The 27,719-nt window shown below is 68.1% G+C and overlaps 1 protein-coding gene across 1 annotated transcript; it reads left to right on the forward strand.

Annotated features, from left to right (window-relative positions):
• The first annotated feature begins 920 nt into the window (after positions 1–920).
• On the forward strand, positions 921–27,719 carry MUC5AC (mucin 5AC, oligomeric mucus/gel-forming). Its single transcript, XM_074371380.1, has 50 exons — positions 921–1,011; positions 2,546–2,605; positions 3,250–3,309; positions 3,523–3,784; positions 4,050–4,164; positions 4,496–4,586; positions 5,312–5,421; positions 5,553–5,766; positions 5,862–5,987; positions 6,196–6,313; positions 6,656–6,794; positions 7,032–7,142; positions 7,540–7,609; positions 7,688–7,825; positions 7,911–8,075; positions 8,463–8,557; positions 9,030–9,156; positions 9,366–9,621; positions 9,691–9,743; positions 10,025–10,134; positions 10,312–10,463; positions 10,614–10,752; positions 10,839–10,952; positions 11,079–11,258; positions 11,900–12,139; positions 12,345–12,501; positions 12,897–13,025; positions 13,252–13,414; positions 13,850–13,893; positions 13,980–14,165; positions 14,797–16,981; positions 19,031–19,554; positions 19,830–20,032; positions 20,547–20,724; positions 21,075–21,325; positions 21,407–21,590; positions 22,035–22,236; positions 22,699–22,877; positions 23,235–23,322; positions 23,430–23,533; positions 23,718–23,749; positions 24,143–24,314; positions 24,616–24,717; positions 24,884–24,921; positions 25,286–25,408; positions 25,487–25,585; positions 25,921–26,040; positions 26,259–26,310; positions 26,434–26,548; positions 26,969–27,719. The coding sequence occupies exons 1-50, from the start codon at positions 939–941 to the stop codon at positions 27,333–27,335; spliced, it is 9,315 nt and encodes a 3,104-aa protein (XP_074227481.1). The 5' UTR covers positions 921–938; the 3' UTR covers positions 27,336–27,719.

The raw sequence follows: 27,719 nt of genomic DNA on the forward strand, positions 1-27,719 counted from the left end.
CCAGGTGACCAGAAGGAACTCGGGACAGGCCCCAGGAGAGCCAGAAGCAAATGCTCAGATCAGCCCCAGGGCGCCCCTGTGAGCCCAGCCCCCTCCCCAGCACGGCGGGGCCCAGCACGGCGGGGCCCATCCCAGCAGCCCCTGACGACTCTACTGCGAGTCCTGTGGCAGTGGGGCCGCCAGCCGTGATGGGGGTGTGGACCCCCAGGAGGGAGTTCCAGCCCCAGTGTCCCGCACCCTGACAGGGTCCGAGGCTCACAGACCTGGAGTCTGTAGCCCTGTGTCCAGTGCACTCGGGGGCTTTGTCAGCTGGAGCCCACTGGGGCCAAGACCACTGGAACAGTTTTTGGGCTGGTCCATTTGGCATCTCCCCAGCTCAGTGGCTGCAGCCAGCCCTGCCTCTCAAGGCCCCGGGCACACGTGTGACTCAAGCTGCCCTGGGGCTGCCCGCTGCCCACCTGGGGCCAGAGGCTTGAAGCCCAGCCGGGGTCCCAGGCAGTGCTGGACTGGGGGCTGCGCTGTGGGGAGGGGCCCCGTCACTAAGGGTGCCACCCCCAAGCCCCTCCCCAGCCAGGGCGAGGTCAGCCCCTGCAGCAGCCTCTCCAGCCACTAGGAACTCAGGGGTCCGGCGGCACGGAAGCGCACCCGGGGAAGGTCCCAGGGCAAGAGCACGTCAGGAGAATGCCTGAAGGCCGGGACTTGGGGATCCTCAGGCCTCCCCGTCCCACTGGGAAGACACGCCCATCTCTGCCTGTCATCAGCTGCTGGCCAGCCTGAAGTGAGTGTCCACTGTTTACCTGGGCGAGGGGAACCACAGCCCCGGCCCCGCCCTCCCACGTGAAGCCGCCGGGGCTGGAGCCAGCTCTGGGACTACAAAAGGCTGCTGGCGGCTCCGAGCCATCCTCAGAGGCTGCCCTGGGCTTCCCGCCTCACACACCATGGGTGTCGGCCGGAGGAGGCTGGCCGTGCTCTGGGCACTGGCTCTGGCCCTGGCCTGCACCCAGCACACAGGTGAGGCTCACGCCGGCTCTCCCGGGCCGGCCCGGACCGCGGCCTGGAGACCCTGGGGCTCCCTGAAGTCCTAGGGTGGCCCCGGTCTCGGGGGGAGCGGGCGGCTCAGAGGCCTTGTCCTGGGCTCTGGTCAAGCCGTGATTGGCTCTTCCAGCTCGGCCCCCGCCCCAGCAGGTTCCAGCTCATGGGGTCGGGGAGGGGCCTTCGGGGGCTGCAGGGGTCCCCGTGGGGGTTAGGGGCTTCTGAGGCCGGGCTGCTCCCCCGAGCTGGGTCTGGTCCCCGTGTGCTTCTCTGCTGCTCACTGCCCTCTGCAGCCTGCCACCCTGAGCAGACCCTCGGCCCTCTGAGCGTCCGACCAGCCCCTGGGACCACCCCTCCAACACCCCCTGTTTACCAGCTCACTTTCCCTGTGGGGGCCTCCGTGAGGGGCTCCTGGGGGCTCAGTCTTGGGTGGAGGGTGTGATGGTGAGGCTCACAGGGCGATGGGGGTGATGGGGGCAATGGGGGCGGCCTATGGTCCCCGTGGCCCTCTGAGGTCCCCTCCTACTTGGGCCTGCGCCTCCCAGCCTCTGCTCCCCAGGGGAGGGCTGGCCCCGGACTGGGGTTGGGTGGCTCCCAGGCTTGAACATCAGGGCAGGCCCTGAGCGCTCGGCAGCTTGGGGACCACGACGTGGTCTGCCAAGGTCCCCATGGCCCCATGTGGCTCCCACACGCCGATCCCCAGCCTCCCCCTGCTGCTGGACAGTCCCAGAACCAGGAGGCTCTCCCTCTGGCCCTCTGGGTGTCCCCTTGGCTTCAGGGATGAAGCCAGGTTGTCCCTGGGGGGGTGAGGGGGATGAAACACCTGTGAGTGACGATCGGCTCCCCCTCCTCCCCCTCCTCCAGAGGAGGGTCTGGTCCTCCCCTGCAGGGCCCGGGGCTGGGCTGGGCACCGTCTGGCCAGCTCTGGTGACGTTCTGCCCCTTTGGAAAGGCCTCTGAGGACCCCAGAATTCAGCTTCCTTTGGTGGCCTCCAGCGCGCTGAGCCCCTCCCCGTGGCCCAGAGCACCCCATTTCGGGAGCAGCTTTGTCCCCACTCTTGGTCCCAGGTCCCTATCCTGCTCGGAGTTTCCCTCCGGAGCCCTGGCTCTCTTTGGACAAGTGGCGTCCTCGACTCTCTGCTCCCTCAGGGGGCCGGCTGCTGCCCAGGGCAGTGCTGCCTTCTGTCCCTCCACGTGCCTGGCAAGGGCCCAGGGCCCAGCCCGGGTGGACGCTCAGTGAGCATGAACGAGCAGTGAATGAAGGAAGGGCCCCAGAGAAACCGGCTCAGGGCCCAGGACGCCCCGAGTGCTCACGGGGTCCACCTGCGGGGGTGGTCAAGGGAGTTTGGCTCAGCGGAGAGCCGGGGCAACCTCAGATGTGCGTGTGCGGGGATGAGATGCCCCAGCACCCCAGTCGGCGCAGAGAGACCCACTGTTCCTCCGTGCACTCCCTCTGAGGGGACGTGACTGCCCTTTGGCCGGCTCCGGCCCAGCGCCCTCTCCTCTTCCCACAGGCCATGCCCACGACGGCTCTGAGAACCAGGACCTCCCTCGTGCCCGCCACGGGCCTGGCGGTGAGTCTCCTCCCCACGTGCCAGAGCCCCCGCCCCGGCCCACAGAGAGCCCTTGAGGGGTCACAGCTTTGGGTGCCTCCCAATAGCTATCACCTGGGGGGTCAGAACCTGGCGGCCCCCTGCAGGCTGCTTGCTGTCTCCCCATCGAGGCTGCCAGCAGGGCTCACAGCAAGTCCTCCTCGCTCCCCGGTTAACTCCTGATGCTTCCGGAGAGGCCGGCTGGGCGACGGCAGCCCCGCATGGCAAGGGGAGGCCTCGGGGACAGACCCAGCCAGCCTCAGTTCGCGTTTCCCCGGAGGGGCTCCCCTGTGCCTGGCCTTGGCGCCAAGGGCTTGTCTGGGGCTGCTGACGCTGATCCAGGCATTTCTGAGCTTTCGGGAGTGAGGAGCCCCCGGCGCAAGGAGTGCTCCGGGCCACAGGGCTCTGGGAGCCGCCAGCCTCCAGCGTCCCCCGCTGCATGGGCTGCAGAGGCCTCCACGGCTCTGCGTTCACACTGGCAGGGAGGCGGCTCACGCGGCAGAATCCGGAGCTGCCTGGGGACCCAGCGGTCTTGGAACGGCCAATCCAAGGCGTCGGCTGTGGGGCTGAGCTGTGTGTGGGCGGTAGGGGTGGGGCTGTGCATCACTGCACCCCTGTTTCCACAGGAGACCCCCTCGGCATGGTGACTGTCCACCCGCCTCTGAGGACCCCCCCCGTGGTGCGAGGTGAGATCGCGTGAGGCTGGGCGGGGGGGGGGGGGCCTGCGCTGGCCGAGCTCTCTCTCCGTCAGGCCTCGGGGCCGGCAGGGGGCAGCTTTCTGGGTGGACAAGGGCCCGAGTTCCAGGACGGCCGGGGCTCCGGGGTGTCCTGGGCCACGGACAGCAGGGTGTCCCAGACTTGGGCGCCCCTAGAAAGGCCCTGCTTTGTTTGACCCGCAGCCCTGAATGCGGCGCACGGCGGGCGGGTGTGCAGCACCTGGGGCGACTTCCACTACAAGACCTTCGACGGCGACCTCTTCCGCTTCCCCGGCCTGTGCAACTACGTCTTCTCCGCGCACTGCGGGGCCGCCTACGAGGACTTCAACATCCAGCTCCGCCGCGGCCCAGGGCCCAATGACACCGCGCCCAGCAGGGTCACCATGAAGCTGGACGGCCTGGTGGTCGAGCTGAGCAAGAGCTCCGCCCGGGTCAACGGCCGCCCGTGAGTCTGCGCCTGGGGCGGGGGGGGGAGGGGCGCTTCCGGGCGGGCGGGGGAGGGGCGCGGGGCGTGGTGCCCCCGGCCCCTGTGCTCAGCCACCTGCCCCCCCGGGGGCCAGGCTCTCACCCACCGCGTGCCCGCTGGCGTCGTCTGCGGGCATGGTGACCGCATCACGAGTGTGACTGAGGGGCCCTCCCTGCCTGGGGTCCAGACTTTGTCATCCATCCTCTGGTGCCCTCGGAGCCTCAGCGGGGCCCTCTCTCCACAGGGTCCAGCTGCCCTTCGGCCAGTCGGGTGTCCTCATTGACCAGAGCAGCAGCTACGTGAAGGTGGCAGCCAGGCTGGGCCTGGTCTTCATGTGGAACCGGGACGACAGCCTCCTGGTGAGGCCGGGGACGGGGGGCAGGGGGCGGGGGACGGGAGTGCACCTCCAGCGCGGCAGCTTCCCCTGGGAGGGAAGGCCAGGACCCGCCCCCACGGTGGCAGTGAGGATGGGGCCCCAGATGCTAACGGAGCCCCAGGGTCCACATCCCCAGATGGAGACCCTGCATCTGTGGGGCTTTTCCTCCAAGATGACCCTGCTTGGGTTCATAGCTTTGTGGAGCTAGTGGGGAGGGTCCTCCCTGGGGCGCCCCAGCCCCTCTCTCCTTGGGACCCTCTTCTGTCCCTGCGCATCCTTGCCCCGCTGGAGTCTGACTCATTCTCTTATTGCAGCTGGAGCTGGACGCCAAGTACGCCAACCAGACCTGTGGGCTCTGCGGAGACTTCAATGGCGTCCCAGTCGTCAACGAGCTCTTCTCCCACAGTAAGCCCTGCGGCGAGGCACCCCACCTGCCCCGGGCTCCCTCTGCAGTGCTCCTGGAGGGCTGCCTTTCAGAACCCCAAGCCAGATGGCCAAATCCTAACACATGTGCACGCACCCACACACTCGCGGTCTAGCATGCACACCCACCCACGCACACACAGGTGCACAGACTCCTGCACGCCCCAGCACACACAGCGTGCACACACCCACACCCCATCCTGCCACTGTCTGCTCTCAGCAGGGCAGCGGCCTCCTCTGGGTCCTCCTGTTCTCAGTGCCTGTCCACACCCTCTCCTGAAACTGACCTGCTCCAACAAGACCCTGTCACTGCTTCTTGGTTCTCGAAACTTTGCCACCAAGCAGTGGCCTTTCATGGGACCCACACCTGCCACAGCCCTGATCCCGGGGTCCCCTCTGCCAGGCCCATGAGCCCCACACAAAGCCCACCCATAGGAGCTGCCTTATGGGAAGCCTGCCAAGCACCCAGTGGCCAGGGCTCGGGGTCACTCTCCAGCCCACTAGGCTGCGTGCCGGCCCCGAGCGTCAGTTAACAGGTCTCAGTGCGCTGCTACGTGGCCCCGAACACCTGGGGGTTCCTCCTATCATCTCCAGGCTCCCCTACTGTCCTGCATAGCCGCTGCTCCCCCCGGCGGTGTGGACGGGGGTGGTGGACGTGGCGAGGGGCACTGGGATCTGCAAACAGCCTGGCGTTGTGCTTCTGGCAGATGTCAAGCTGACGCCCATCGAGTTTGGAAACCTCCAGAAGGTGGATGGCCCAGTGGAGCAGTGTCAGGACCCTGTCCCAGAGCCCCTGACGAACTGCTTGACCGGCTCTGTAAGTCCCAGAGCGAACAGGGGTCGTGGTGGGGGGTCCTGCTCCCACAGCCCAGGCCGAGCCGGGAGGTGGCCGTGAACCGGGGGACGTCCCCGAGCCTTGGCTGAGCCTGCGCCCCGGCTTTGCTCCAGGATGTCTGCGAGGAGATGCTGAGCGGCGGGCTGCTCTCGGGCTGCAGCGCCCTGGTCAATGCCAGCGGCTACCTGGACGCCTGCCGGCACGACCTCTGCCACTGTCAGCAGGCCAACCTGACCAGCTGCGCCTGCCACACCCTCGCCGAGTACTCCCGCCAGTGCGCCCACGCCGGGGGGCTGCCCCTGGACTGGCGGGGCCCCCTCCTCTGCCGTGAGTGCCCTGGGGTCCTGGCCCCGTCGTGCTGTCCTGCCTGGGGCTGGAAGCAAGGGCTGGGTGTGACGTGGACCCCGACCTCCTCCCTGCAGCCCAGACGTGCCCCCGGAACATGCAGTTCCACGAGTGTGGCTCGCCCTGCGTGGACACCTGCTCCAACCCCGGGCACTCCCAGCTCTGCGAGGACCACTGCATCGCCGGCTGCTTCTGCCCCAAGGGTGAGCATCCCCCCACCCCGTGAATCACACAGATGTGTTCTGAGTGTTCGAGAAGGACGGCCCCTCTGTGCCGGCTGGAGATGTCCTGGGCCCCTGGGTCTGAGGAACCCCTGTAGGGCAGGGCCACCATGGGCAGAGGGCCGGTCCCCTCCACACTCACGCAGTGGACACAGCCCGGCACCTGCCACATGCTTGCCTGCCTCTGCAGGGATGGTGCTGGATGACATCGGCCACACTGGCTGCATCCCGGTGTCCCAGTGCTCCTGTGTGTACAATGGGGCCACCTATGCCCCAGGGACCGGCTACTCCACAGACTGTGCCAACTGGTAGGACCCTGGGCCCCTGCCCTCTGGTCCTCGTGGACGTGCCCTGGGATGGCCCCTGCCCTCTGGTCCTCGTGGACATGCCCTGGGATGGCCCCTGCCCTCTGGTCCTCGTGGACGTGCCCTGGGACAGCCCTCAGGGACTGTGGCCCAGGTGCTGCCCACCCTCTCCCACTGAGGGCGCCGGGCAGGGGCCAGCAGCTCCCCAGGCAGGCGCTGATGGGCTCCAGTCCTATGTGGTGATGTGGGGCGGGGCACTGGTGAGACGCCCGTCTGCCTGCCGTCTCGGAGTGGGGGTGGGTTGCTCCGGGGGCTGGCCCACACGCGGCCCCTCCTTGCTCTCAGCACCTGCTCTGGAGGCCGGTGGAGCTGCCGGGAGGTGCCATGCCCCGGCACTTGCTTGGTGCTGGGGGGCGCACACTTCTCCACCTTTGACGAGAGGCAGTACACGGTTCACGGGGACTGCAGCTACGTGCTGACCAAGGTATGCGCCCTGGCCTCACCCCGGACAGGGTGGCCTTCAGGCGGCCTCCAGCCGTGGGTCCATGCGTCCTCCCTGGACCTGGGCTGCGTGTTGGTGCCGCGCCTGGGGGTCCCTATGCTGAGTCCCCCAAGAAACCACCCCCGCTCTGGGCGTGGCCTGTGGGGTTTACAGGTGGGTGGAGTAGGGGGAGGAAGGCCGGAGTGGGGCTGAGCGTTGAGGGAGGACCTGTGTTCCCAGCCCTGTGACAGCAGCACCTTCACCGTGCTGGCCGAGCTGCGCAGATGCGGACTGACCGACAATGAGAACTGCCTGAAAAGCCTGACACTGAGCCTGGGCTCGGGGCACACGGTGAGTGCAGACCCCGGGGCTGGGGTGAACTTCGCCCAAGCCCCCGGTCCGCCATGGGCAGCAGGTGGCCCGGGCACGGCCCAAGGACCCTCCCACCAACTCCCGCCTCCACCTCTTGCGGGTCCTCTGCGCGACCGTCCCCAACAGGGAGCAGCGCAGGGACGGGCACTGGGCCTCCACGCGCCCGGGAGGCCCAGGACGCCTCTCCGCTGCAGTCGACGTCTTTATTTTAGTAAATCTTTGTTTTGTTCACATGATCAGTGGGTGTCCAGTGCCTGCAGAAAGCGCAGACAAGCAGGCTGAGCCGGCGGCCGGGCCGTCAGCCCTCCTCTGTAGAGCCCAGACCTGGGCACGGCCCTGGGGGGCCCGTCCTGACCCCCACTGTGTGCTTCTCCAGGTCATCGTGGTCAAGGCCAGCGGGGAGGTGTTTGTGAACCAGATCTACAGCCAGCTGCCTGTCTCCGCAGGTAAGCCCGCCTGCCCTGGTCACCCCTCGAGGGTCCGGCCCCTCGCACCCCACTGACACCTGGCCCTTGTGTCCGCAGCCAACGTCACGCTCTTCAGACCCTCCACTTTCTTCATCATCGCCCAGACCCAGCTGGGCCTGCAGCTGGACATCCAGCTGGTGCCCCTCATGCAGGTGTACGTGAGGCTGGCGCCCGAGCTCCGGGGGCAGACCTGCGGTAAGAGGGTCATTGCCCTGGCCACCAGAGCCCGCCCTCCGTGGCTGGGGGACACAGGGGCCTCATACTGCCCTCCCGCCCCCAGGCCTGTGTGGGAACTTCAACCAGAACCAGGCGGACGACTTCCGGACCATCAGCGGCGTGGTGGAGGGCACGGCCGCCGCCTTCGCCAACACCTGGAAGACCCAGGCCGCCTGCCCCAATGTCAAGAACAGCTTCGAGGACCCCTGCGCCTTCAGCGTGGAGAACGGTACGTGTGTCCGCGAGCCCCGCTGGCCCGCCTGGTGCCAGGGCCCCCTGGGCCAGAGGTCTGGGTGTGGGCTCTGGCTGTCCACCCCGGCCCAAAGGGGCAGGTCAGGTGGTAAACCAGCAGACCCGCCAACACGCAGTGCCCTGGCTGAGTGGGTCCCGGAGGAGCAGGGTGCTGGGGGGGTCAGGGAGTGAGGCCCACCCTCCCCGTGCCCGCCACCAGGCTGGGGGCGCTCGGGAAGGAGCCTCAGACCTGCTCATGCCTGGCGTAGTGCTTTAGACGGGCCGTCAGGAGCGCGGGGTGAAAGGAAGTCTGCTCACCTGGAGGGAGCGCCCGTCTGACATGCCTGTCCAGCCCCGCTGACCGTCCCTCCTCCTCTGTCCACAGAGAAGTACGCTCAGCACTGGTGCTCGCAGCTGACCGACCCCCACGGCCCCTTCGCCCGGTGCCACGCCTCTGTGAGCCCCAGCACCTACTACTCGGTAATGCCACCCACCTGCCCCCTCCCTGGGCCGTGCGGCCACCCTCAGGGTCCCCAGGGCTGTGGCAGCAGGGTCTGGGCTATTTGGTCTCTCTGGCTCTGTTCCCCTCGCCCCCATTCACTCACTCACTCGCTGGCTCACGGCGAGGTTCCTGCAGCCGGCCTGAGGGTCCCCCAGAGAGCGCATAGCCCACCGGCCCGGGGCATAAGTGAGAAACCAGTGGCAGCTGCGATATTCTGGTGTCCGAGGCTGACCACAGAGGGCTGGACCGTTGGGTCACAGAGATGAGGGGCCCTGGTCCTCCCAGTGCCTCTGCCCAGCAGGGGGTTTGGCTCCAAGACGCGCTGTGCAATTTCTGCTGAGGGACGTTTAGGGAGAGGTCCTGGAGAGGCAGGAGCTCCGGCAGATCAGGGGCTGCTCACTGCTGGGGGGCTGGGCTCCCTGACGTCCTGAACCCCTGACATCCTCCTAGAACTGCATGTTCGACACGTGCAACTGTGAGAAGAGTGAGGACTGCATGTGCGCTGCCCTGTCCTCCTACGTGTGGGCCTGCGCTGCCAGGGGCGTGCTGCTGAGCGGCTGGCGGGACGGCGCGTGCAGTGAGTGCGCGGGGAGCAGGGCGGGCCCTGCGGTGGATGCTCCAGGGGCCCCTGTCCTCACAGTCAAGCTCACAGTCCACGGAGCGCCCAGGCCAGGGCCCCCAGGACCCCAGCTAGGACCATGGGCCTGGCGGGGACAGGGGAGCCAGGGTCCCGGGCGATGGCCGCTGGCTCTGTCCTGAGTGCTGCCCCTTCCTGGCATTCTGCAGCAAAGCCCACGGCCACCTGTCCCGAGTCGATGACCTACCACTACCACATCAGCACCTGCCAGCCCACCTGCCGGGCCCGGAGCGACGAGGACGTCACCTGCAGCGTCAGCTTCGTCCCTGTGGACGGCTGTACCTGCCCCCATGACACCTTCCTGGACGACACGGGCAAGTGTGTGCCGGCCACCAGCTGTCCCTGCTACCACGGGGGCTCGATGGTTCCCAACGGGGAGTCGCTGCATGAGAGCGGGGTCATCTGGTAAGAGCCGCCGCCGAGCGGGTGGGGCGGGCCAGCTGGGGAGGCCCTCTGACCGCCCTCCCCTTGCAGCTCCTGCACCCAGGGCACGCTGGCCTGCATCGGAGGCCACTCCTCGGCTCCAGGTGAGCCCAGGGATGGGGGGAGGGGCTCTCGGTGACCTGCGCGTGAAGCTATGGGCCGTGGGGGTGTGGGGGCTTAGACGCCCCCAAGTCGGCGAGGCTAGTGGCCGCTGCCCCGCTTCTCTGCCGCGCCTGGTCTGCGCCCTCTGGGCTCCACAAGAGGGCGCACCGCACGGCGGCACACGCACACGCACACGCCCGCCCCAGGGCGGCAGCCTCCACCGTCAGGAGACACGCCCCTCAGAGCCAGCCCGGTGGTCCCCTGATGCCCCCTCCCTCCCCAGCCTGTGCCTCCCCCATGATCTACTTGGACTGCCGCAACGCCACGCCCGGGGCCGCAGGGGCCGCAGGGGCCGGCTGTCAGAAGAGCTGCCACACGCTGGACATGGACTGTGTAAGTGCCCCGATGACCCCACACCTGCTCGGGCCTCGTGGGCTCCTGTGAAGAGGCCCACCAGGTGGGCCCTAAGAGGACCCTGCCTGAGGGCTGCCGGGCCCGCTGTCCCTGTGGCCCCCCCCCCAGCCTCCAGCCCACCCAGGCCCACTGAGTGGAGTCTGCCCCACCTCACAGTACAGCCCCCAGTGCGTGCCCGGCTGCGTGTGTCCCAACGGGCTGGTGGCCGACGGCGAAGGCGGCTGCATCCCTGCGTCCGACTGCCCCTGCGTGCACAACGAAGCCAGCTACCGGGCAGGCCAGACCATCCGGGTGGGCTGCAACACCTGGTACGCCTCAGGGCTCAGAGCCCCAGCCTGGGGGGCGGGCCCCGGGAGCAGGAGGCGGCACCCCGCCAGCGAGGCCGCCCACACCCGGGCAGGCCCCTGGAGCCTCAGGGAGGGAGGCTTTGGCCTGCTGAGTGCCCTGTCCCTCCCCAGCACCTGTAAAAGCAGGATGTGGCAGTGCACGGACGAGCCCTGCCTGGCCACCTGCGCAGTGTATGGGGACGGCCACTATCTCACCTTCGATGGGCAGCGCTACAGCTTCAGCGGGGACTGCGCGTACACGCTGGCCCAGGTACGGTGCGCGGTCAGCCCCTCCTAGACACCCCCCACCCTGCCCCTGGCCTCGCCCCTGGGACAGCCCTCCTCCCCCCCCCACAGGACCACTGCGGCGGGAACAGCAGTGCTCAGGACGGCTTCCGTGTCGTCACTGAGAACATCCCCTGTGGCACCACGGGGACCACCTGCTCCAAGGCCATCAAAGTCTTCCTGGGGGTGAGTGGGGCCCGGGGGGAGCCCCTGGGAAGGCTGTACTCCCAGGACAGGGGCCGTGGGGCCGCGGGCCGACTCGGGAGGTGGCAGGGTCCCCATCCAGAGCCTCACTGGCCCTGCCCCACACAGAGCTACGAGCTGAAGCTGAGTGACGGCAAAGCGGAGGTGATCGAGAAGGACCCGGGGCAGCAGCCGCCCTTCTCCATCCGCCAGATGGGCATCTACCTGGTGGTGGACACGGAGGTCGGCCTGGTGCTGTTGTGGGACAAGAAGACCAGCATCTTCCTAATACTCAGCCCCGAGTTCAAGGTGGGCCCCCTGGGAGGCCGCCGCCCTCACCCCAGGCCCAGGGTCGGCTGGGAGCAGGGGTGCAGTCGGGGAGAGACAGAGACGGAGAGAAAGACAGAGGCAGAGAGGGAGACAGACAGACAGGGAGGGACAGAGCGGCAGCAGGAGCCGCCACAGACTGCTGGCCCCCTGCTCTCACAGCTCTGGACACCGGAAGTCCAGTCGAGGTGTCCTGGGGCCGGATTCCCTCCCAAGGCTCTGGGGGAGGGTTCCTCCCGCCTCCTCCAGCTCCCGCGGCCCCGGTCACCCCGTCACCCCAACCTCTGCCTCCCGTTACTGTCTTCACTCTGTGTCTGCGTCCACATGCCCCCTGTCCTTTAGGGGTGCAGGCACTGGCCCAGCCGCCCCAGCTCGCTCTCAGCTCGCTCTCGCCCGCGGAGATGCTCTTCCCTCGCAGGGCCACGCTCCCCGGTGTCGGGTCAGGACCCGAGCCCGGCTCGGGGTTACAGCTCGTAGCCCACTGTGCTGTCTCCCCCGTGCCCTCGCCTCCAGAGAGACTTGGGCGCCCGGTGGGGCTGCTCTGGGGAAGCTGTGGGCCCCATGGGTGGGGGTGAATGGGGTCGCAGGGCCCTGAGCCTGAGCCCCCGTCTCTGCGTCCACAGGGGAGGGTCTGCGGGCTGTGCGGGAACTTTGATGACAACGCCCTCAACGACCTCACCACGCGGAGCCAGTCCGTGGTGGGCGACGTGCTGGAGTTTGGCAACAGCTGGAAATTCTCCCCGTCCTGCCCGGACGCCCAGGACCCCAAGGACCCCTGTACGGCCAATCCGTACCGCAAGTCCTGGGCCCAGAAGCAGTGCAGCATCATCAGCGGGGACGCCTTCAGCGCCTGCCATGCCCACGTACGTGGGGCACTCCTCCGGGCCCCTGGGGAGGAAGGGACAGGGTGGGGGCCCAGTGGCTCCTTGCCACCCTCTGGGGCCACCTGTCTGGCCGGCCACGTGGGACCTGAGCTCCAGGGAAATTGGCCCAGGCCGACATCAAGCCACGCCAGTCCCCGAGAGCCATGGGAGGGTGGGCCCGGCGCCTGAAGCCTCTTCTCCGCAGGTGGAGCCGGCCAGGTACTACGAGGCCTGCGTGAGCGACGCCTGCGCCTGTGACTCTGGGGGCGACTGCGAGTGCTTCTGCACGGCCGTGGCCGCCTACGCCCGGGCCTGCCACGAAGCGGGCGTGTGCGTGTCCTGGCGGACCCCGGACATCTGCCGTGAGTGCCCACGGACGCGTCCATTAGGGCAGGACGGGGACACAGGCAGTGACGAGAGCTGTGCTGAATGCAGGAGGGGTGGGAGGGCTTGAAGGGGATCTGCTGAGCTCCCCCAAACCTGCGGAGCCGGGCGGAGGGGGCGGAGCTGGGGGGCAGCTCCAGCTGAAGTCCCCCGCCTCAAGGTGCCGCGTCCGTGAGAAGCCCGCTGACCACGCTCCTTGCCGCCCCCTGTGGCCCGCAGACCCCACGCCCCCGAGGCCACGTCCACAGGCACAGGGGAGGGATGCGTCTTTAGAACGGCTCGTGGTCAAGGATTGGGGCACGGGGAGCCCCCAGGCTGTCCTCCAAGGGCGGCACTCGCGCCTGGCCCTGAGCCCCCTGCCCCCTCCCCGCAGCCCTCTTCTGCGACTACTACAACCCCCAGGGCCAGTGCGAGTGGCACTACCTTCCCTGCGGCGCCCCCTGCCTGAAGACCTGCCGGAACCCCAGCGGCCAGTGCCTGCACGGCGTGCACGGCCTGGAAGGTGGGCTGCTGCCCTGCTGGCTGGGAGGGGCGGCCCAGGGGCCCGGGGGTGCGGGGTCTGTCCTGGGGGTCCTCTGACCCCCCGTGGTGCCTGTGCAGCTGTAGCCTTGAGCCCCCCGCAGCGTTGTGGGCGACGTCCAGGGCTGGGCACTGAGTGGAGGCGGGAGGTGGGGGGTCAGGTGACGCGCAGTTCGTCTGGCTGGGACTCAGGCCTCTCTGGCCCACAGGCTGCTACCCCAAGTGCCCACCAGAGGCCCCCATCTTTGACGAGGACCAGATGCAGTGTGTGGCGTCCTGCCCGACCCCACCCCCACCGCCGCCCTGCCGCGTCCAGGGCAAGTCCTACCGGCCTGGCTCAGCCGTGCCCTCGGATGAGAACTGCCACTCCTGGTGAGTCCTTGGCTGGAGCTGAGAGGAGCCTGGAGCACGTGGGGGGTTCTCCCGGCCCCCTGCCGTTGGGGAAAGGCCCCACCAGCCACCTCCCAGGAGGGCCTCCTCCCTTGAGGGCCGGGAGGAGCCCTCCAGCCTGGGTTTGCTGTGGGGTCCACCGAGGAGCTTCGTTGCTGCAGGATGAGGCTGGGGGGTGAAGGAAGGGGGCAGAGGGGAAGCTGAAACGTGACACCCACCGAGGATCCCCAAGACAGACACCCTTGAGAGGAAGTGGCCGTCAGAAGGCCCGAGGGACTCTCTGGCCATGCTGGAACCGGCCTCCTCTGGTCACTGACTGGAGGGGCCCCCTGACGGGGTGTGACCCCACTGGCCTGCCCGCCCCGGCACGGGGCTTGCCCTACGCCCCCAGACTCACCTGCTTTCTTCTGTTGCCAGCATTTGCACTGAGAGCGGCGTGCGCTGCACCTATGACTCGGACGGTGAGCAGGGGTGGCCCTCCTCGTCTGGGGTCCCGGGTCCCCGCCTGCCCCCCAGCCCCTGACCGCCAGCTCCCTGCTCCCCTCAGCCTGTGTCTGCACCTACGGCGGCCAGCACTTCCGTCCCGGGGACATCATCTACCACACGGCAGACGGCACGGGGGGCTGCATCTCCGCCCGCTGCGGGGCCAACGGCACCATCGAGAGGAGGGTCTACGCCTGCAGCTCTACCTCCCCCACCCCGCAAACCACCTTCTCCTTCTCTACGACGCTCGGTAAGGCAGACGCACTGGGTACCAGGCAGGGCTGCCCCTTGCCTGGGAGTGAGGAAGGGGCCGGGACGGCCAGCCTCCCCGCAGCCGGGAAGGGCCAGCCTCCTCCAGGCTCCCTGGCAGGACCCACGCCCTCAGTCGTGCTCTCAGGGCTGAGGCTCCCAGCACGGGGCAGGGGCTGCGAGCAGAGGCTCCTCAGGCCGGCCCCCAGGGCGAGGACCACCTGGGAGCCCCTGCCCAGGTGCACTGCCATCCAGTCTTCTTCCGTCGTGCACGTGCCAGGCGCCTCGAGGCTTTACCCTCTTCCGGGGCATCTAGGGGCCGTACCAGAGCTTCCCCAAACGTCGAAGAGCCCCTGTCCCTTTGGCTTTTGGGGCCACACGTGCAGATTCTGGGGAACAGGCTTCCCTTAAGTGAGCCCAGCTCGCCTCCTGGCTCAGCTGCGATGAGCGGCACAGCCACATGGCCCAGGGCCCCGGGGCCTCCCCCGGCTCCTGTCGTGGGCGGAGACACACAGGCAGACAGACGTGGTGAGGCCTCCAGGCAGCTGACGGAAGAGGCAGGGCGGGGTGGCCTCAAGGACTTGGGGAGCCGTGTCCTGACGCCCGGCCTTTCCGCTGTCTCTTGCCCTCAGTCCTGGGCCCAACGCCTCCACCTGGCACGCACCCCAGCCCTACCGAGAGCACGGCACACACCCCGAGCAGCACCCCATCCACCGCCCCGGGCACGTCCCCGAGAACGCTGTCTTCAGTAGCCACCACCTCGCCCACCCCGGGCTGTGAGCAGCAGTGCCAGTGGTCACAGTGGCTGGACGTCAGCCGTCCGGGACGCGGCACAGACAGCGGGGACTTCGACACACTGGAGAACCTCCGTGCCCACGGGTACCAGGTTTGCCGAGCACCGAGGCAGGTGGAGTGCCGGGCCGAGGGCGCCGCTGGGGTGCCACTCCAAGTCCTGGGGCAGCACGTGGAGTGCAGCCCGCAGGTGGGGCTGACTTGCTACAACAGGGACCAGGCTTCCGGGCTCTGTGAAAACTACCAGATCAGGATCCTGTGCTGCTCCCCCGAGGACTGCACCCTCAGCAGCACCACCTCTCCTGTCACCTCCAGGACAGCTGACACCGGGACCAGCAGGACCACCTCAGTGCCCTCAGGGAACACTTCTTCCTCAGCCCCCATCACCACAACTGGCCTAACCACTGTCTCCACGACTAGCAACACACCTGCCCCAGGTTCCACCACACCTGCCCCAGGTACCACCACACCTGCCCCAGGTTCCACCACACCTCCCCCAGGTTCCACCACACCTGCCCCAGGTTCCACCACACCTGGCCCAGGTACCACCACACCTGTCCCAGGTACCACCACACCTGCCCCAGGTTCCACCACACCTGCCCCAGGTTCCACCACACCTGGCCCAGGTACCACCACACCTGGCCCAGGTTCCACCACACCTGCCCCAGGTTCCACCACACCTGTCCCAGGTACCACCACACCTGCCCCAGGTTCCACCACACCTGGCCCAGGTACCACCACACCTGTCCCAGGTACCACCACACCTGCCCCAGGTTCCACCACACCTCCCCCAGGTTCCACCACACCTGCCCCAGGTTCCACCACACCTCCCCCAGGTTCCACCACACCTGGCCCAGGTACCACCACACCTGCCCCAGGTTCCACCACACCTCCCCCAGGTTCCACCACACCTGCCCCAGGTTCCACCACACCTCCCCCAGGTACCACCACACCTCCCCCAGGTTCCACCACACCTGCCCCAGGTACCACCACACCTGCCCCAGGTACCACCACACCTGTCCCAGGTACCACCACACCTGCCCCAGGTTCCACTACACCTCCCCCAGGTTCCACTACACCTGCCCCAGGTACCACACCTGTCCCAGGTTCCACCACACCTGCCCCAGGTACCACCACACCTGTCCCAGGTACCACCACACCTGCCCCAGGTACCACCACATCTGTCCCAGGTTCCACTACACTTGCCCCAGGTTCCACTACACCTGCCCCAGGTACCACACCTGTCCCAGGTTCCACCACACCTGCCCCAGGTACCACCACACATGCCCCAGGTACCACCACACCTGTCCCAGGTACCACCACACCTGCCCCAGGTTCCACTACACCTGCCCCAGTTTCCACTACACCTGCCCCAGGTACCACACCTGTCCCAGGTTCCACCACACCTGCCCCAGGTTCCACTACACCTATCCCAGGTTCCACTACACCTATCCCAGGTCCCACTACACCTGTAAAAAGAACCCTCTCGACTTCCAGCCCAATGTCAGTTTCAACAGTTTCAACCACAACCTCTGTGCCGACCACAGCCCCGGGGACCTCCATTCCCCCTGGCACATTGACATCCAGCGACAACTGTCTGCGAGAATCATGCACTTGGACTGAGTGGATTGATGGCAGCTATCCTGGATCAGGGAGAAAGAGTGGAGATTTTGACACTTTTCAGAATCTGAGATCCAAAGGATATAAATTCTGCGCAAATCCCAGGAACGTGCAGTGCAGGGCAGAGCGTTTCCCGAACACCCCGCTGCAGGAACTGGGGCAGGACCTGATCTGTGACAAGACGGTGGGGCTGATATGCCGCAACGAGGACCAGCTGCCCCCAATTTGCTACAACTATGAAATCCGGATCCTGTGCTGTGAGGTGGTGAATGTGTGCACGACAAACACCTCCCCCTTCACCACGCCCGGGGCCACGCACTGGACCACACGCGAAACCAGCACTGCCTGGACCACTGTCCTGCCCTCACCTTCCACTCTCCACAGCAGCACCGGCTCCCCACCCGTGTCCCCAGCAAGCAGGGTCACCCCCAGCACACATGAGCCCTCCCCACCTGGGACCAGCCCCGCCTCCTCTCCGAGGACCAGCACGACCTCCGCGCGGACAACCGGCCCCCCCTCCTCTCCGACGACCAGCACGACCTCCGCGCGGACAACCGGCCCCCCCTCCTCTCCGACGACCAGCACGACCTCCGCGCGGACAACCGGCACCCCCTCCTCTCCGACGACCAGCACGACCTCCGCGCGGACAACCGGCCCCCCCTCCTCTCCGACGACCAGCACGACCTCCGCGCGGACAACCGGCCCCCCCTCCTCTCCGACGACCAGCACGACCTCCGCGCGGACAACCGGCCCCCCCTCCTCTCCGACGACCAGCACGACCTCCGCGCTGACAACCGGCCCCCCCTCCTCTCCGACGACCAGCACGACCTCCGCGCGGACAACCGGCCCCCCCTCCTCTCCGACGACCAGCACGACCTCCGCGCTGACAACCGGCCCCCCCTCCTCTCCGACGACCAGCACGACCTCCGCGCGGACAACCGGCCCCCCCTCCTCTCCGACGACCAGCACGACCTCCGCGCGGACAACCGGCCCCCCCTCCTCTCCGACGACCAGCACGACCTCCGCGCGGACAACCGGCACCCCCTCCTCTCCGACGACCAGCACGACCTCCGCGCGGACAACCGGCCCCCCCTCCTCTCCGACGACCAGCACGACCTCCGCGCGGACAACCGGCACCCCCTCCTCTCCGACGACCAGCACGACCTCCGCGCGGACAACCGGCCCCCCCTCCTCTCCGACGACCAGCACGACCTCCGCGCTGACAACCGGCCCCCCCTCCTCTCCGACGACCAGCACGACCTCCGCGCGGACAACCGGCCCCCCCTCCTCTCCGACGACCAGCACGACCTCCGCGCGGACAACCGGCCCCCCCTCCTCTCCGACGACCAGCACGACCTCCGCGCGGACAACCGGCCCCCCCTCCTCTCCGACGACCAGCACGACCTCCGCGCGGACAACCGGCCCCCCCTCCTCTCCGACGACCAGCACGACCTCCGCGCGGACAACCGGCCCCCCCTCCTCTCCGACGACCAGCACGACCTCCGCGCGGACAACCGGCCCCCCCTCCTCTCCGACGACCAGCACGACCTCCGCGCGGACAACCGGCCCCCCCTCCTCTCCGACGACCAGCACGACCTCCGCGCTGACAACCGGCCCCGCCTCCTCTCCGACGACCAGCACGACCTCCGCGCTGACAACCGGCCCCGCCTCCTCTCCGACGACCAGCACGACCTCCGCGCGGACAACCGGCCCCCCCTCCTCTCCGACGACCAGCACGACCTCCGCGCGTACAACCGGCCCCCCCTCCTCTCCGACGACCAGCACGACCTCCGCGCTGACAACCGGCCCCGCCTCCTCTCCGACGACCAGCACGACCTCCGCGCGGACAACCGGCACCCCCTCCTCTCCGACGACCAGCACGACCTCCGCGCGGACAACCGGCCCCCCCTCCTCTCCGACGACCAGCACGACCTCCGCGCGGACAACCGGCCCCCCCTCCTCTCCGACGACCAGCACGACCTCCGCGCGGACAACCGGCACCCCCTCCTCTCCGACGACCAGCACGACCTCCGCGCGGACAACCGGCACCCCCTCCTCTCCGACGACCAGCACGACCTCCGCGCGGACAACCGGCACCCCCTCCTCTCCGACGACCAGCACGACCTCCGCGCGGACAACCGGCACCCCCTCCTCTCCGACGACCAGCACGACCTCCGCGCGGACAACCGGCCCCCCCTCCTCTCCGACGACCAGCACGACCTCCGCGCGGACAACCGGCCCCCCCTCCTCTCCGACGACCAGCACGACCTCCGCGCGGACAACCGGCCCCCCCTCCTCTCCGACGACCAGCACGACCTCCGCGCGGACAACCGGCCCCGCCTCCTCTCCGACGACCAGCACGACCTCCGCGCGGACAACCGGCCCCCCCTCCTCTCCGACGACCAGCACGACCTCCGCGCGGACAACCGGCCCCCCCTCCTCTCCGACGACCAGCACGACCCCTGTCCCTACACCTGGGACTCCCTACTCCACATCCGGGGCCACCACCTGCCGGCCACAGTGCACGTGGACCAGGTGGTTCGATGTGGACGTCCCCTCCCCTGGGCCCGATGGAGGAGACTCTGAAACCTACAGCAACATCACCAGAAGAGGAGAGAAGATCTGCCACCGACCCGAGCACATCGCCCGCCTGGAGTGCCGAGCGGAGAGCCGCCCGGAGGTCAGCATCGCCGAGCTGGGCCAGGTGGTGCAGTGCAACCCCAAAGTGGGCCTGGTGTGCCGGAACCGGGACCAGAGCGGCCCGTTCACGACGTGCTTCAACTACCAGATCCGAGTGCTGTGCTGTGAGCCCCCAGAAGGCTGCCCTGTCCCTTCTGTGACCCCCTCTGTGACTTTATCCAAGACTCCTCTGTCCCCAGAGTCCACCTCCATGGTGTCCTCGGTGACACCGCCCAGCCCCACGGAGCCCTCCACCACAACGTGCTACTGCAGCGTGTCCGGCAGTTTCTACCCTGCGGGTACGTGGCTCCTGTCCACGGTGTCTGGTGTGTGCTGACCCTGCTGGCTGCTGTCCTGTTCTCAGAGCTACTGTGTGAGGGGAGGGGAGGGGTCCCCTGTTCTGTGACCGGGCTTGGGGCTGTGGACGGGGTCAGAAGTAGCTGTCACTGAGGATATGCCCTTCATATCTGAGTGAAGGCCACCTGCCGGGCCAGCCGCCGAGCTGACCACCAGCCTGAGCCCCTCCTGCTGGGTCCCCTGCTCTGCCTGGACCGCCTGTCCCTTTGTCTTGCAGGGTCCATCATTTACCAGCAGACCGACCTCTCCGACCACTGCTATTACGCCGTGTGCAGCCTGGACTGCCATGTGGTCAGGCGGACTGACCACACCTGTCCCACCAGCACACCGTCTCTTCCCCCGACCACCTCCCCACCACGGTCCTCCCCGTCTACGTCGGTGCCTCCGAAGGGATGCCCAAATGCAGTGCCCCCGAGGACGGTAATCCCACCTTTCCTGCCGCCCCTGGGCTCAGGGGCGCATGCGGGGCCCCCCCCCGCGCCTTCCCCATTAGGCCGTGGCGTCACGTGTGCGTGGGGGTCGGTGCCTCCCGGACCGATTCAGGCTGCCCATGGGGAGAGGCCGTTTCTGGTCGCCCAGAACTTCTGGACTGGGATGCCAGGGCGTGGGGTCCAGGGTTCAGACTCTGCTTTCTGATAAGGGGGCCAGAGCAGGCGGGGGTGCTCTGGGCAGGGTCGACAGCCAAGGAGCGGGGTCCGGGTAGTCCGCACGTGGGGAGCAGTTGCAACTGGGCAGAGTGGGGAGGGGGCAACCTGCACCCACTCAGAGACCCTCCCTCCAGTGGGGATGCGGAGGGAACAGTCGGGTGGGGGTGCCGGTCCCAACCCCGGTGCCCCTGCTGGTTTCTCTCTCCGGGGAGGCCCAGGCCAGCTCTGAGCCCTGAGGGTCGGCGCCGTGTCGGGGGCGAGGCCCTGCAGCTGTCCTTCCTCCGCAGGAAGGCGAGACCTGGGCCATGCCCAACTGCTCTCAGGCCACCTGCAAGGGCAACGGGGTCATCACTGTGAGGCCGCGCCAGTGCCCAGCGGTGAAGGAGCTGACCTGCGCCAACGGCTACCCCCCCGTGAGCGTGGCTGACGACGAGGGCTGCTGCTTAAGCCACTACGAGTGTCAATGTGAGCCCGGCAGGCGGGCGGGCAGAGAAGGGGGCTCCACTAAGGCGGGACAGGATCTCGGGCCTGGGAAGGACCCCCCAGCAACAGGGCAGAGGTCATGGTGCCCGGCCTCCTCCCGGGGTGCCCAGCGGAACCCTGCCCGAGCCCAGAGCCCCCGGGGCCGCGCGGGGTGGGTGAAGAGGGAGGGAGTCTGGTCCCGCCCCTCAGGTGGCGCTTGCAGCTGCTGCACAGGGCGCTGGCGCGGGTGCTGACCGCAGGGCGGGCCCGCCACTCCCCTGGGCGCAGGGACACACGTGCCCTCTGGGGCCCTGGGGTGTGGGCTCCGGTCAGGCGGCTCCTCACGCCTGCAGGTGTGTGCAGCGGCTGGGGCGACCCCCACTACATCACCTTCGACGGCACCTACTACACATTCCTGGACAACTGCACGTACGTGCTGGTGCAGCAGATCGTGCCGGTGTTCGGGCACTTCCGGGTGCTCATCCAAAACTACTTCTGCGACGCTGAGGACAGGCTGTCCTGCCCGCAGTCCATCATCATCGAGTACCGGCAGGACCGCGTCGTGCTGACCCGCAAGCCAGTCCACGGGGTGATGACCAATGAGGTGGGGACCCCGGGCAGCTCGCGCGTGCCGGGTGGGCAGCAGGCGCTGGGCAGCGGCTTACCTCCCGCCTCACCCGTCTAGATCATCTTCAACGAGAAGGTGGTCAGTCCCGGCTTCCAAAAGGACGGCATCGTCGTCTCCCAGACTGGCATCAAGATGTACGCGACCATCCCTGAGCTCGGCGTCCAGGTCATGTTCAGCGGCCTCATCTTCTCGGTGGAGGTGCCTTTCAGCAAGTTCGCCAACAACACAGAGGGACAGTGTGGTGAGTGCCGGGCCCGGCCCCGCCCTGGCTCTCTGGGCTCGGGTCCTCCCTCTGGTCGTTAAATGCAGCTGAGAGTGTCCAGTAGGGGACAAGGGTCAGCCTTGGTGCGTCCCTCCAGGAGCTGCATTCTTGGCGGGGGGTGAGGCTGCCCATGTGGCCTGGGGCCCGCAGGCAATTCTGCTTTCTGGCTGCACAGGGGTCCTGCTACAGGACTCACACCTGAGGCCCACACCTGTCCGTCCTGCCTGGGAACTGCCCTGGGGGCCGGCTTCCCGGAGGGAGAAGGAAGCACACAGAGGCCAGGGAGCCGGTCCCATGGTAGCCCCCGGAGAGCTGCCTGGGGACATCGGGTCCTGACCCCCAGCTCGGGGACACTGTGCCCCAAGGGAGGGCTTGGGTGTCACTGCTGTCCCCAGCCACCTGACTGCTGCCTCCACGCCCCAGGCACCTGCACCAACAACCAGGAAGACGAGTGTCGACTGCCCGGGGGGGCAGTGGTGGCCTCCTGCTCTGACATGTCCAGCCACTGGAAGGTGACCGTTCCTGACCAGCCATCCTGTGACGGGCCTCCCCCGACGCCCATTATACCCAGGACCACGGCCGCCCCGTGCCCACCATCACCAATCTGCCAGCTCATTCTGAGCGAGTGAGACTCCCGGGCTGGGGCGGGGGCTGAGGCAGGGGTTGGGTGGGCAGTAGTCCTGCTGATCTCATGTTTCTGGGGTGACAGGAAGACGGGGGCCTGCAGGGACTCCTGAGGGAGAGGGACCAGCCTGGGCTCCAAGCAGAGTCGTGCAGCTGGAGCGCCACGCGCAGAGCCCAGCAAGGCTGGCCGGTAGCACGCTGTGGGTCAGGGCACAAGTCCTCACTCGGGTAGCACCCATGTGAGCGGGGCAGGGGGGCGCCCAGCAGAGAATTTGCAGAAAGCAAAGGCTGTGTACAGCTGGACACCCTCCCCGCCACACACGGATCGCCCCAGGGGCCGGGGACACGCTGCACACGGTCGACCCGGCGGCTCCCTCCCGTGGGGCCCTTCGCCAGCGAATGCCTGCAGCCTGGCAGCCCCACTGCAGACCTGCCCCACGACCCATGTGTCCCTGTGCCGCAGGGTCTTTGAGCTGTGCCACGCGGTGCTCCCTCCATGGCCGTACTACCAAGGCTGCCTCTTCGACCAGTGCCACATGCCCCACTCGGATGTGATGTGCTCTAGCCTGGAGCTGTACGCTTCGCTCTGTGCGTCTCATGGCGTCTGCGTCGACTGGAGGGGCCAAACCAACCACACATGCCGTGAGTGCCTTCCCTGGCCTCAGACAGCCCCCGTCCCACTGGGCAGTGGCAATCAGCATGTGGCCTGGGACCAGATGTGCTGGGCCACTGGTGGGACTGGGTGGTCCGGGTGGGCTTCCTGGAGGAGCAGGGCTGAGCCCAGAACAGAGTGCATTTGTTTCCTGGAGAGAAAAGAGGGGGCACCCAGATCACAGCGCCTGGCGCAGGGGGTGGCGGTCGTGGGTTCTGATAGAGAGGGCGGTGCAGAGCACACAGCACAGGGTGCCCAGACAGCCCAGCCAGAGGGGGCCCAGGGTCAGAGCCTCGGGGCTCTGTTGGTGCACTCCAGCCTCAGGCGTGGCTTCCCTCTCCTCGCAGCCTTCACCTGTCCTGCTGACAAGGTGTACCAGCCCTGTGGCCCGTCCAACCCCTCCTACTGCTACACCAACCACAGCACCAACGCTGCGTAAGCGCCCGCCCTCTTCCTCCAGGACCCCACGTTTCCCCCGGGAGCCCCCAAGCCGCCTCTCCCTGCCCTGGGGGGCCGGCCGTGCTCACCTCCTGCTCCCGCAGGGTCCTTCGGGAAGAGGCTCCATTCACTGAAGGCTGCTTCTGCCCAGAGGGCAGGTCGCTGTTCAGCAGGAGCTCGGAGGTCTGCGTGCCCGACGACTGCGCCAGTACGTCCCCGGGGCTGGGATCCCACGACCCCCTCGGGGTCTGCTCTGCTCAGCCAGACTCCAGAGCTTTCCACCATGGCCTGGTCCACCCCAGCCCCTGGTCCCTGGCCCTCAGCATGAGGTCTGCCCCTGACGGGTTGGGGGCTGTGGCTGCCCAGCGTGACCTCCATCTCTCTCCTTGCAGGTTGTCTTGGGCCCCACGGGGAGCCTGTGGAGGTGAGCACAGCACCCTTGGGGGCTGGGGGCTTCTTCTCTGCACCAGAGGCTCAGAGGAGAGGCAGGGAGGTGGGCAGAGCCTTCCCAGCAAGACCCAGGAGGCTTCCATGTGCGGGTGCCCATAGGCCCCTGTAGGAGAGTGTGGGTGCCGGCCCCAGCCTGGCCGTGCCCCGTCCTCCATGGAGAGCCCCTCCTGCCCTGTGAAGGTGGGAGCGGCGAGGAGGGAGGCCAGTCGCCCACACAGCTCCCCGGTCCCTGTCTCCCGGCCCCTGTGGGCCCCACGGCGCCCCAGCAGCCCTCAGCCGCCTGCTCCCTGCTCTTCCTGCTGGCTGCTGCTGCTCCGGGGCAGACGGGTGACCGACAGCTGGGGCTCACACGTCCCTCCCCTTACAGCCCGGCCACACTGTTTACATCGACTGCCAGGAGTGCACCTGCGAGGGCAGCCCCCAGACTATGCGCTGCCGGAATCAGGCCTGCCCGCCACCCCCCGCCTGCCCCGAGCCCGGCTTCACGCCTGAGCCTGCAGACCCGCAGCCCGGGCAGTGTTGTCCTCAGTACCACTGTGGTAAGTCTGGGGCGTGTGGGGGTCACGCACGCACTGGCTCAGGGCTGGCCGGCTTTGCCCTGAGGGTCCCGAGGTCCTGGTGCTGCCCCTCCTCGCTCCCAGTGTGGCCCCATCTGCTGACCTCCCGAGGGAAGGCTCGGGGGTGTGGGCATACCACGAGGTCAGGGTCTCCTCCGCCCCAGCTGAGAGCCCACTACCTGCCCACTGGGTGGTCAGCGCTCAGCACTCAGGCTGAGGTGGGCGAACACAGGCAGAGCGGAAGGCAGGCCTCCTGACGCCCCCTCCTGTCCACTCTCTGCAGCCTGCAACACCAGTTACTGCCCCCGGCCCGTGGGCTGCCCCGAGGGCGCCCGCTCCATCCTGACGCACAAGGAGGGGGCTTGCTGTCCTAGCCAAAGCTGCAGTGAGTGTCCTGGCTCAGGGCCCCTGGGGTGGCCGTCACCGAGCAGTTGTCCAGGGGCCGGGACGCAGTCCTGACGGGTGGGGGCAGCGGTTGCGCAGCAGGAGGCGAGGGCGGGGTGCTGGGTGATGAGGGTGGCCCTGCAGGTCTGCTTGTCTCCCCTGGGCAGGCTGGACCGTCTGCAGCGTCAACGGCACTGCGTACCAGGTAAGGACCAGCCGGAGGTCAAGACCCCCGCGGCCTCCAGGGCGCGGGGTGCCCTGGGCCGGCCAGCTTCTCCCCGAGGCGGGGTCCCCGGCAGTGCCAGGCCTCTGGGGCTTGGGTGGACTTCAGGAGAGCCCACAGCCCATACCCTGACCGTGACGGGGTCCCCACCTCCGTTTCCCTGGCCGGATCCTTGAGAGCTCGTGACCTCCCTGAGGTGCAGCCTTGGGGGTCTGTCCCTGAGACAGGGAGGGGGCACTGCCGAGGGTTGCCCCAGGGGGGCGAGTCAGCCCGGCGGGGCCGGGCCTGGAGGCAGGGGCACCAGCCCCCCGCGGCTCACTCACACTGGTCACCCTGGCTCCCCCAGCCTGGCGCCGTGGTCTCTTCCAACCTGTGCGAAACCTGTCGCTGTGAGGTGCCCGGGGGCCCCCAGGCGGACACGTTTGTGATCAGCTGTGAGACCCAGATCTGCAACACCCACTGCCAGGTGGTGAGTGCCCGTGCCCACACCCCCGCCCCTGGCAGCGCCCAGCCCGGGCTCAGGCCGCACGTCTGTGCCTCCCTGCAGGGCTTCGAGTACCAGGTGCAGGGCAGCCAGTGCTGCGGCTCGTGTGTGCCGGTGGCCTGTGTCGTGAACGTCAGCGACAGCTCTGCCGTCCTCGTTCCTGTGAGTAGTAGCCACAGGGCCCAGCCCGAGGGCTTCGGGGTCTTGGGGTGACTCTGGGGCAGGGCAGGCCGCGGGCTCCAGGGAGGCCAGGACTCGGGGCCAGCCCCACCCTCCAGAGGGCCATGAGCCCACAGGACGGTGCGGTGCTGGGTGGGCAGTGTCCTGGCGCACCGGGGCCCTGGAGAGCCGTCAGTGCAAGGCCCGCACAGGGCAGAGGCCAGGGGGACCTCCGGAGGCCCTGGGTCTGGGTGCTAGCAGACAGACGCTGCGCCCTCCCCTGCTGGAGCAAGGGCCCTGGGGATGGCCCCTCACCTGCCGGTCGGGCCTCCTTGCAGGCCGGTGAGTCCTGGTCAGACCCCGACAGCCCCTGCGTGACACACAAGTGTGAGAAACAGCGGGATGTGCTCGTGGTGACGACCGTAAGGAAGGAGTGCCCCCCCCTCAGCTGCTCAGTGGTGAGTCCCGGCAGCCTGCCCTGCCCAGCGGAGCTGACAGGGGCCACGGGAGGGCCAGACCCTGGACGGGACGGGACGGCCATGGGCAGCCTGGCGCGGTGGGGCAGGGGCGCCGCCTCCTGCGTGGGGCGCTGCCCACGCCTGTCTGAGCCTGTCCTGTGTCCCGCTCCCCGTTTCCACGGGGGCTGCCCCAGCACTGACACACTTTGCCTGCACAGGACAAGGCTAGCTTGAGTGAGGACGGATGCTGTCTCTTATGCAAAACCAGCGGTGAGTGGGCGTGTCTGTGGGGGTGGAAGGCGGGGTGCTGATTCCCGCCTGCCCGGAGGAAGGCCGGGAGCGCCCGCCGGGGCTGACCCTCTGCCCCACCTCCTGCATCCTGTCCCTCCCCAGGGTCCAGCTGTTCCGTGCACCACAAGCACCAGGTCCTCCAGCAGCAGGGCTGCAGCTCCCCCGAGCCTGTGCGCCTCTCCTACTGCCAGGGCAAATGTGGGGACACCGCCTCCATGTACGTGGGCCCCTACCTTGGTCAGGCCCAGGAGCTCCTGCAGGCAGTGTTGGGGAAGACACAGCCTGTCCCCCCCAGGGCTCGGGGCAGGCGGATGAGGTGGTGGTGAAGGGGCAGGAATGGGGGGGGCTGTAACTGCCACCCCAGACAGCAGGGTCCTGCGGCTGGGTGGGGGGCTGGGCTGGGCTGGGGAATCCTGCCCTTCTGTTGACTGAGACCCCAGACTAGGGGTCCCTGTTCATGGCTTGTGGGACAAGTGGTTGTTGGGAGCCTCAGGGGGCTGGGATTGAGCCACGGTGACTGGCACATGGAGCCGCAGTGAAAGGCTGTCCACCTGCCTCCAGAGCAGTGGTTGTGCGGGTGCCGCGTGGGCCGGGCGGCCCATAGGCAGCGCCAGTGCTGAGCCGGCCCCGTCCACAGGTACTCGCTGGAAGCCAGCGGGGCGCCGAACAGCTGCCGGTGCTGTCAGGAGCTGCGGGTGTCTCCAAGGAACGTGACGCTGCACTGCGCCGACGGCTCCCGCAGGGCCATCAGCTACACTGAAGTGGAGGAGTGTGGCTGCGTGGGCCAGAGGTGCGACTCGCCTGGAGACCTCGGCCACTCGGAGGAGTGGGAGCCTGAGCACAGCAAGGAGCACAGCAAGGAGCACAGCAAGGAGCACAGCAAGAAGCACAGCGAGGAGCACAGCGAGGAGCACAGCAAGGAGCAGAGGAGCGAGGAACAGAGCAAGGAGACGGGGCAGAAGCACCAGGGAACAGGGGCCCTGGGTCCCAGGCCTCTCCAGTAGACAACCAGAGCCCTGCCCTCAGGCCCCGGCGGCCTCCCTCCTGGACACTCAACAAGAACGTCCTCCAGTGATCCAAGTCTACGATGCACTGTCCACCAGTCTCTGCCCTCTCCAGGGTCTGGCCCGCCCCAGATGTGCAGTGGCCCTGAAGGACCTGCAGCCCCTGCTCAGGACCAGCCGGGGCGGGCGGGGCTCCTCTGGCTGGGGTTCCAGCCTGCTCTCCCCAGGCTTCAGCCTCACATAAGGGCCTGACCCTCGATGGGCACTTGGACCTGGCAGCTGTCTGTGCTGCCGGCCACTGGGAGGCCGAGCCTCACCCCTGCCTCAGCCCTGGGCCTCAGGAAAGGGCCACGGGTTTTCTAAATACACCAGGAGCATTTTGCA

This window comes from Camelus bactrianus, chromosome 10 (assembly GCF_048773025.1).
Source record: "Camelus bactrianus isolate YW-2024 breed Bactrian camel chromosome 10, ASM4877302v1, whole genome shotgun sequence".
In the NCBI taxonomy this organism is placed as follows: Eukaryota; Metazoa; Chordata; class Mammalia; order Artiodactyla; family Camelidae; genus Camelus; species Camelus bactrianus.

Bases quoted from the DNA above. Each gene is read 5' to 3' on its own strand.
- MUC5AC (XM_074371380.1), top strand. From the start codon at position 939: ATGGGTGTCGGCCGGAGGAGGCTGGCCGTGCTCTGGGCACTGGCTCTG. The intron at 13,415-13,849 runs GTGAGTCCTTGG...TTCTGTTGCCAG, and splicing joins GATGAGAACTGCCACTCCTG to CATTTGCACTGAGAGCGGCG. The intron at 20,033-20,546 runs GTAATCCCACCT...CTTCCTCCGCAG, and splicing joins ATGCAGTGCCCCCGAGGACG to GAAGGCGAGACCTGGGCCAT.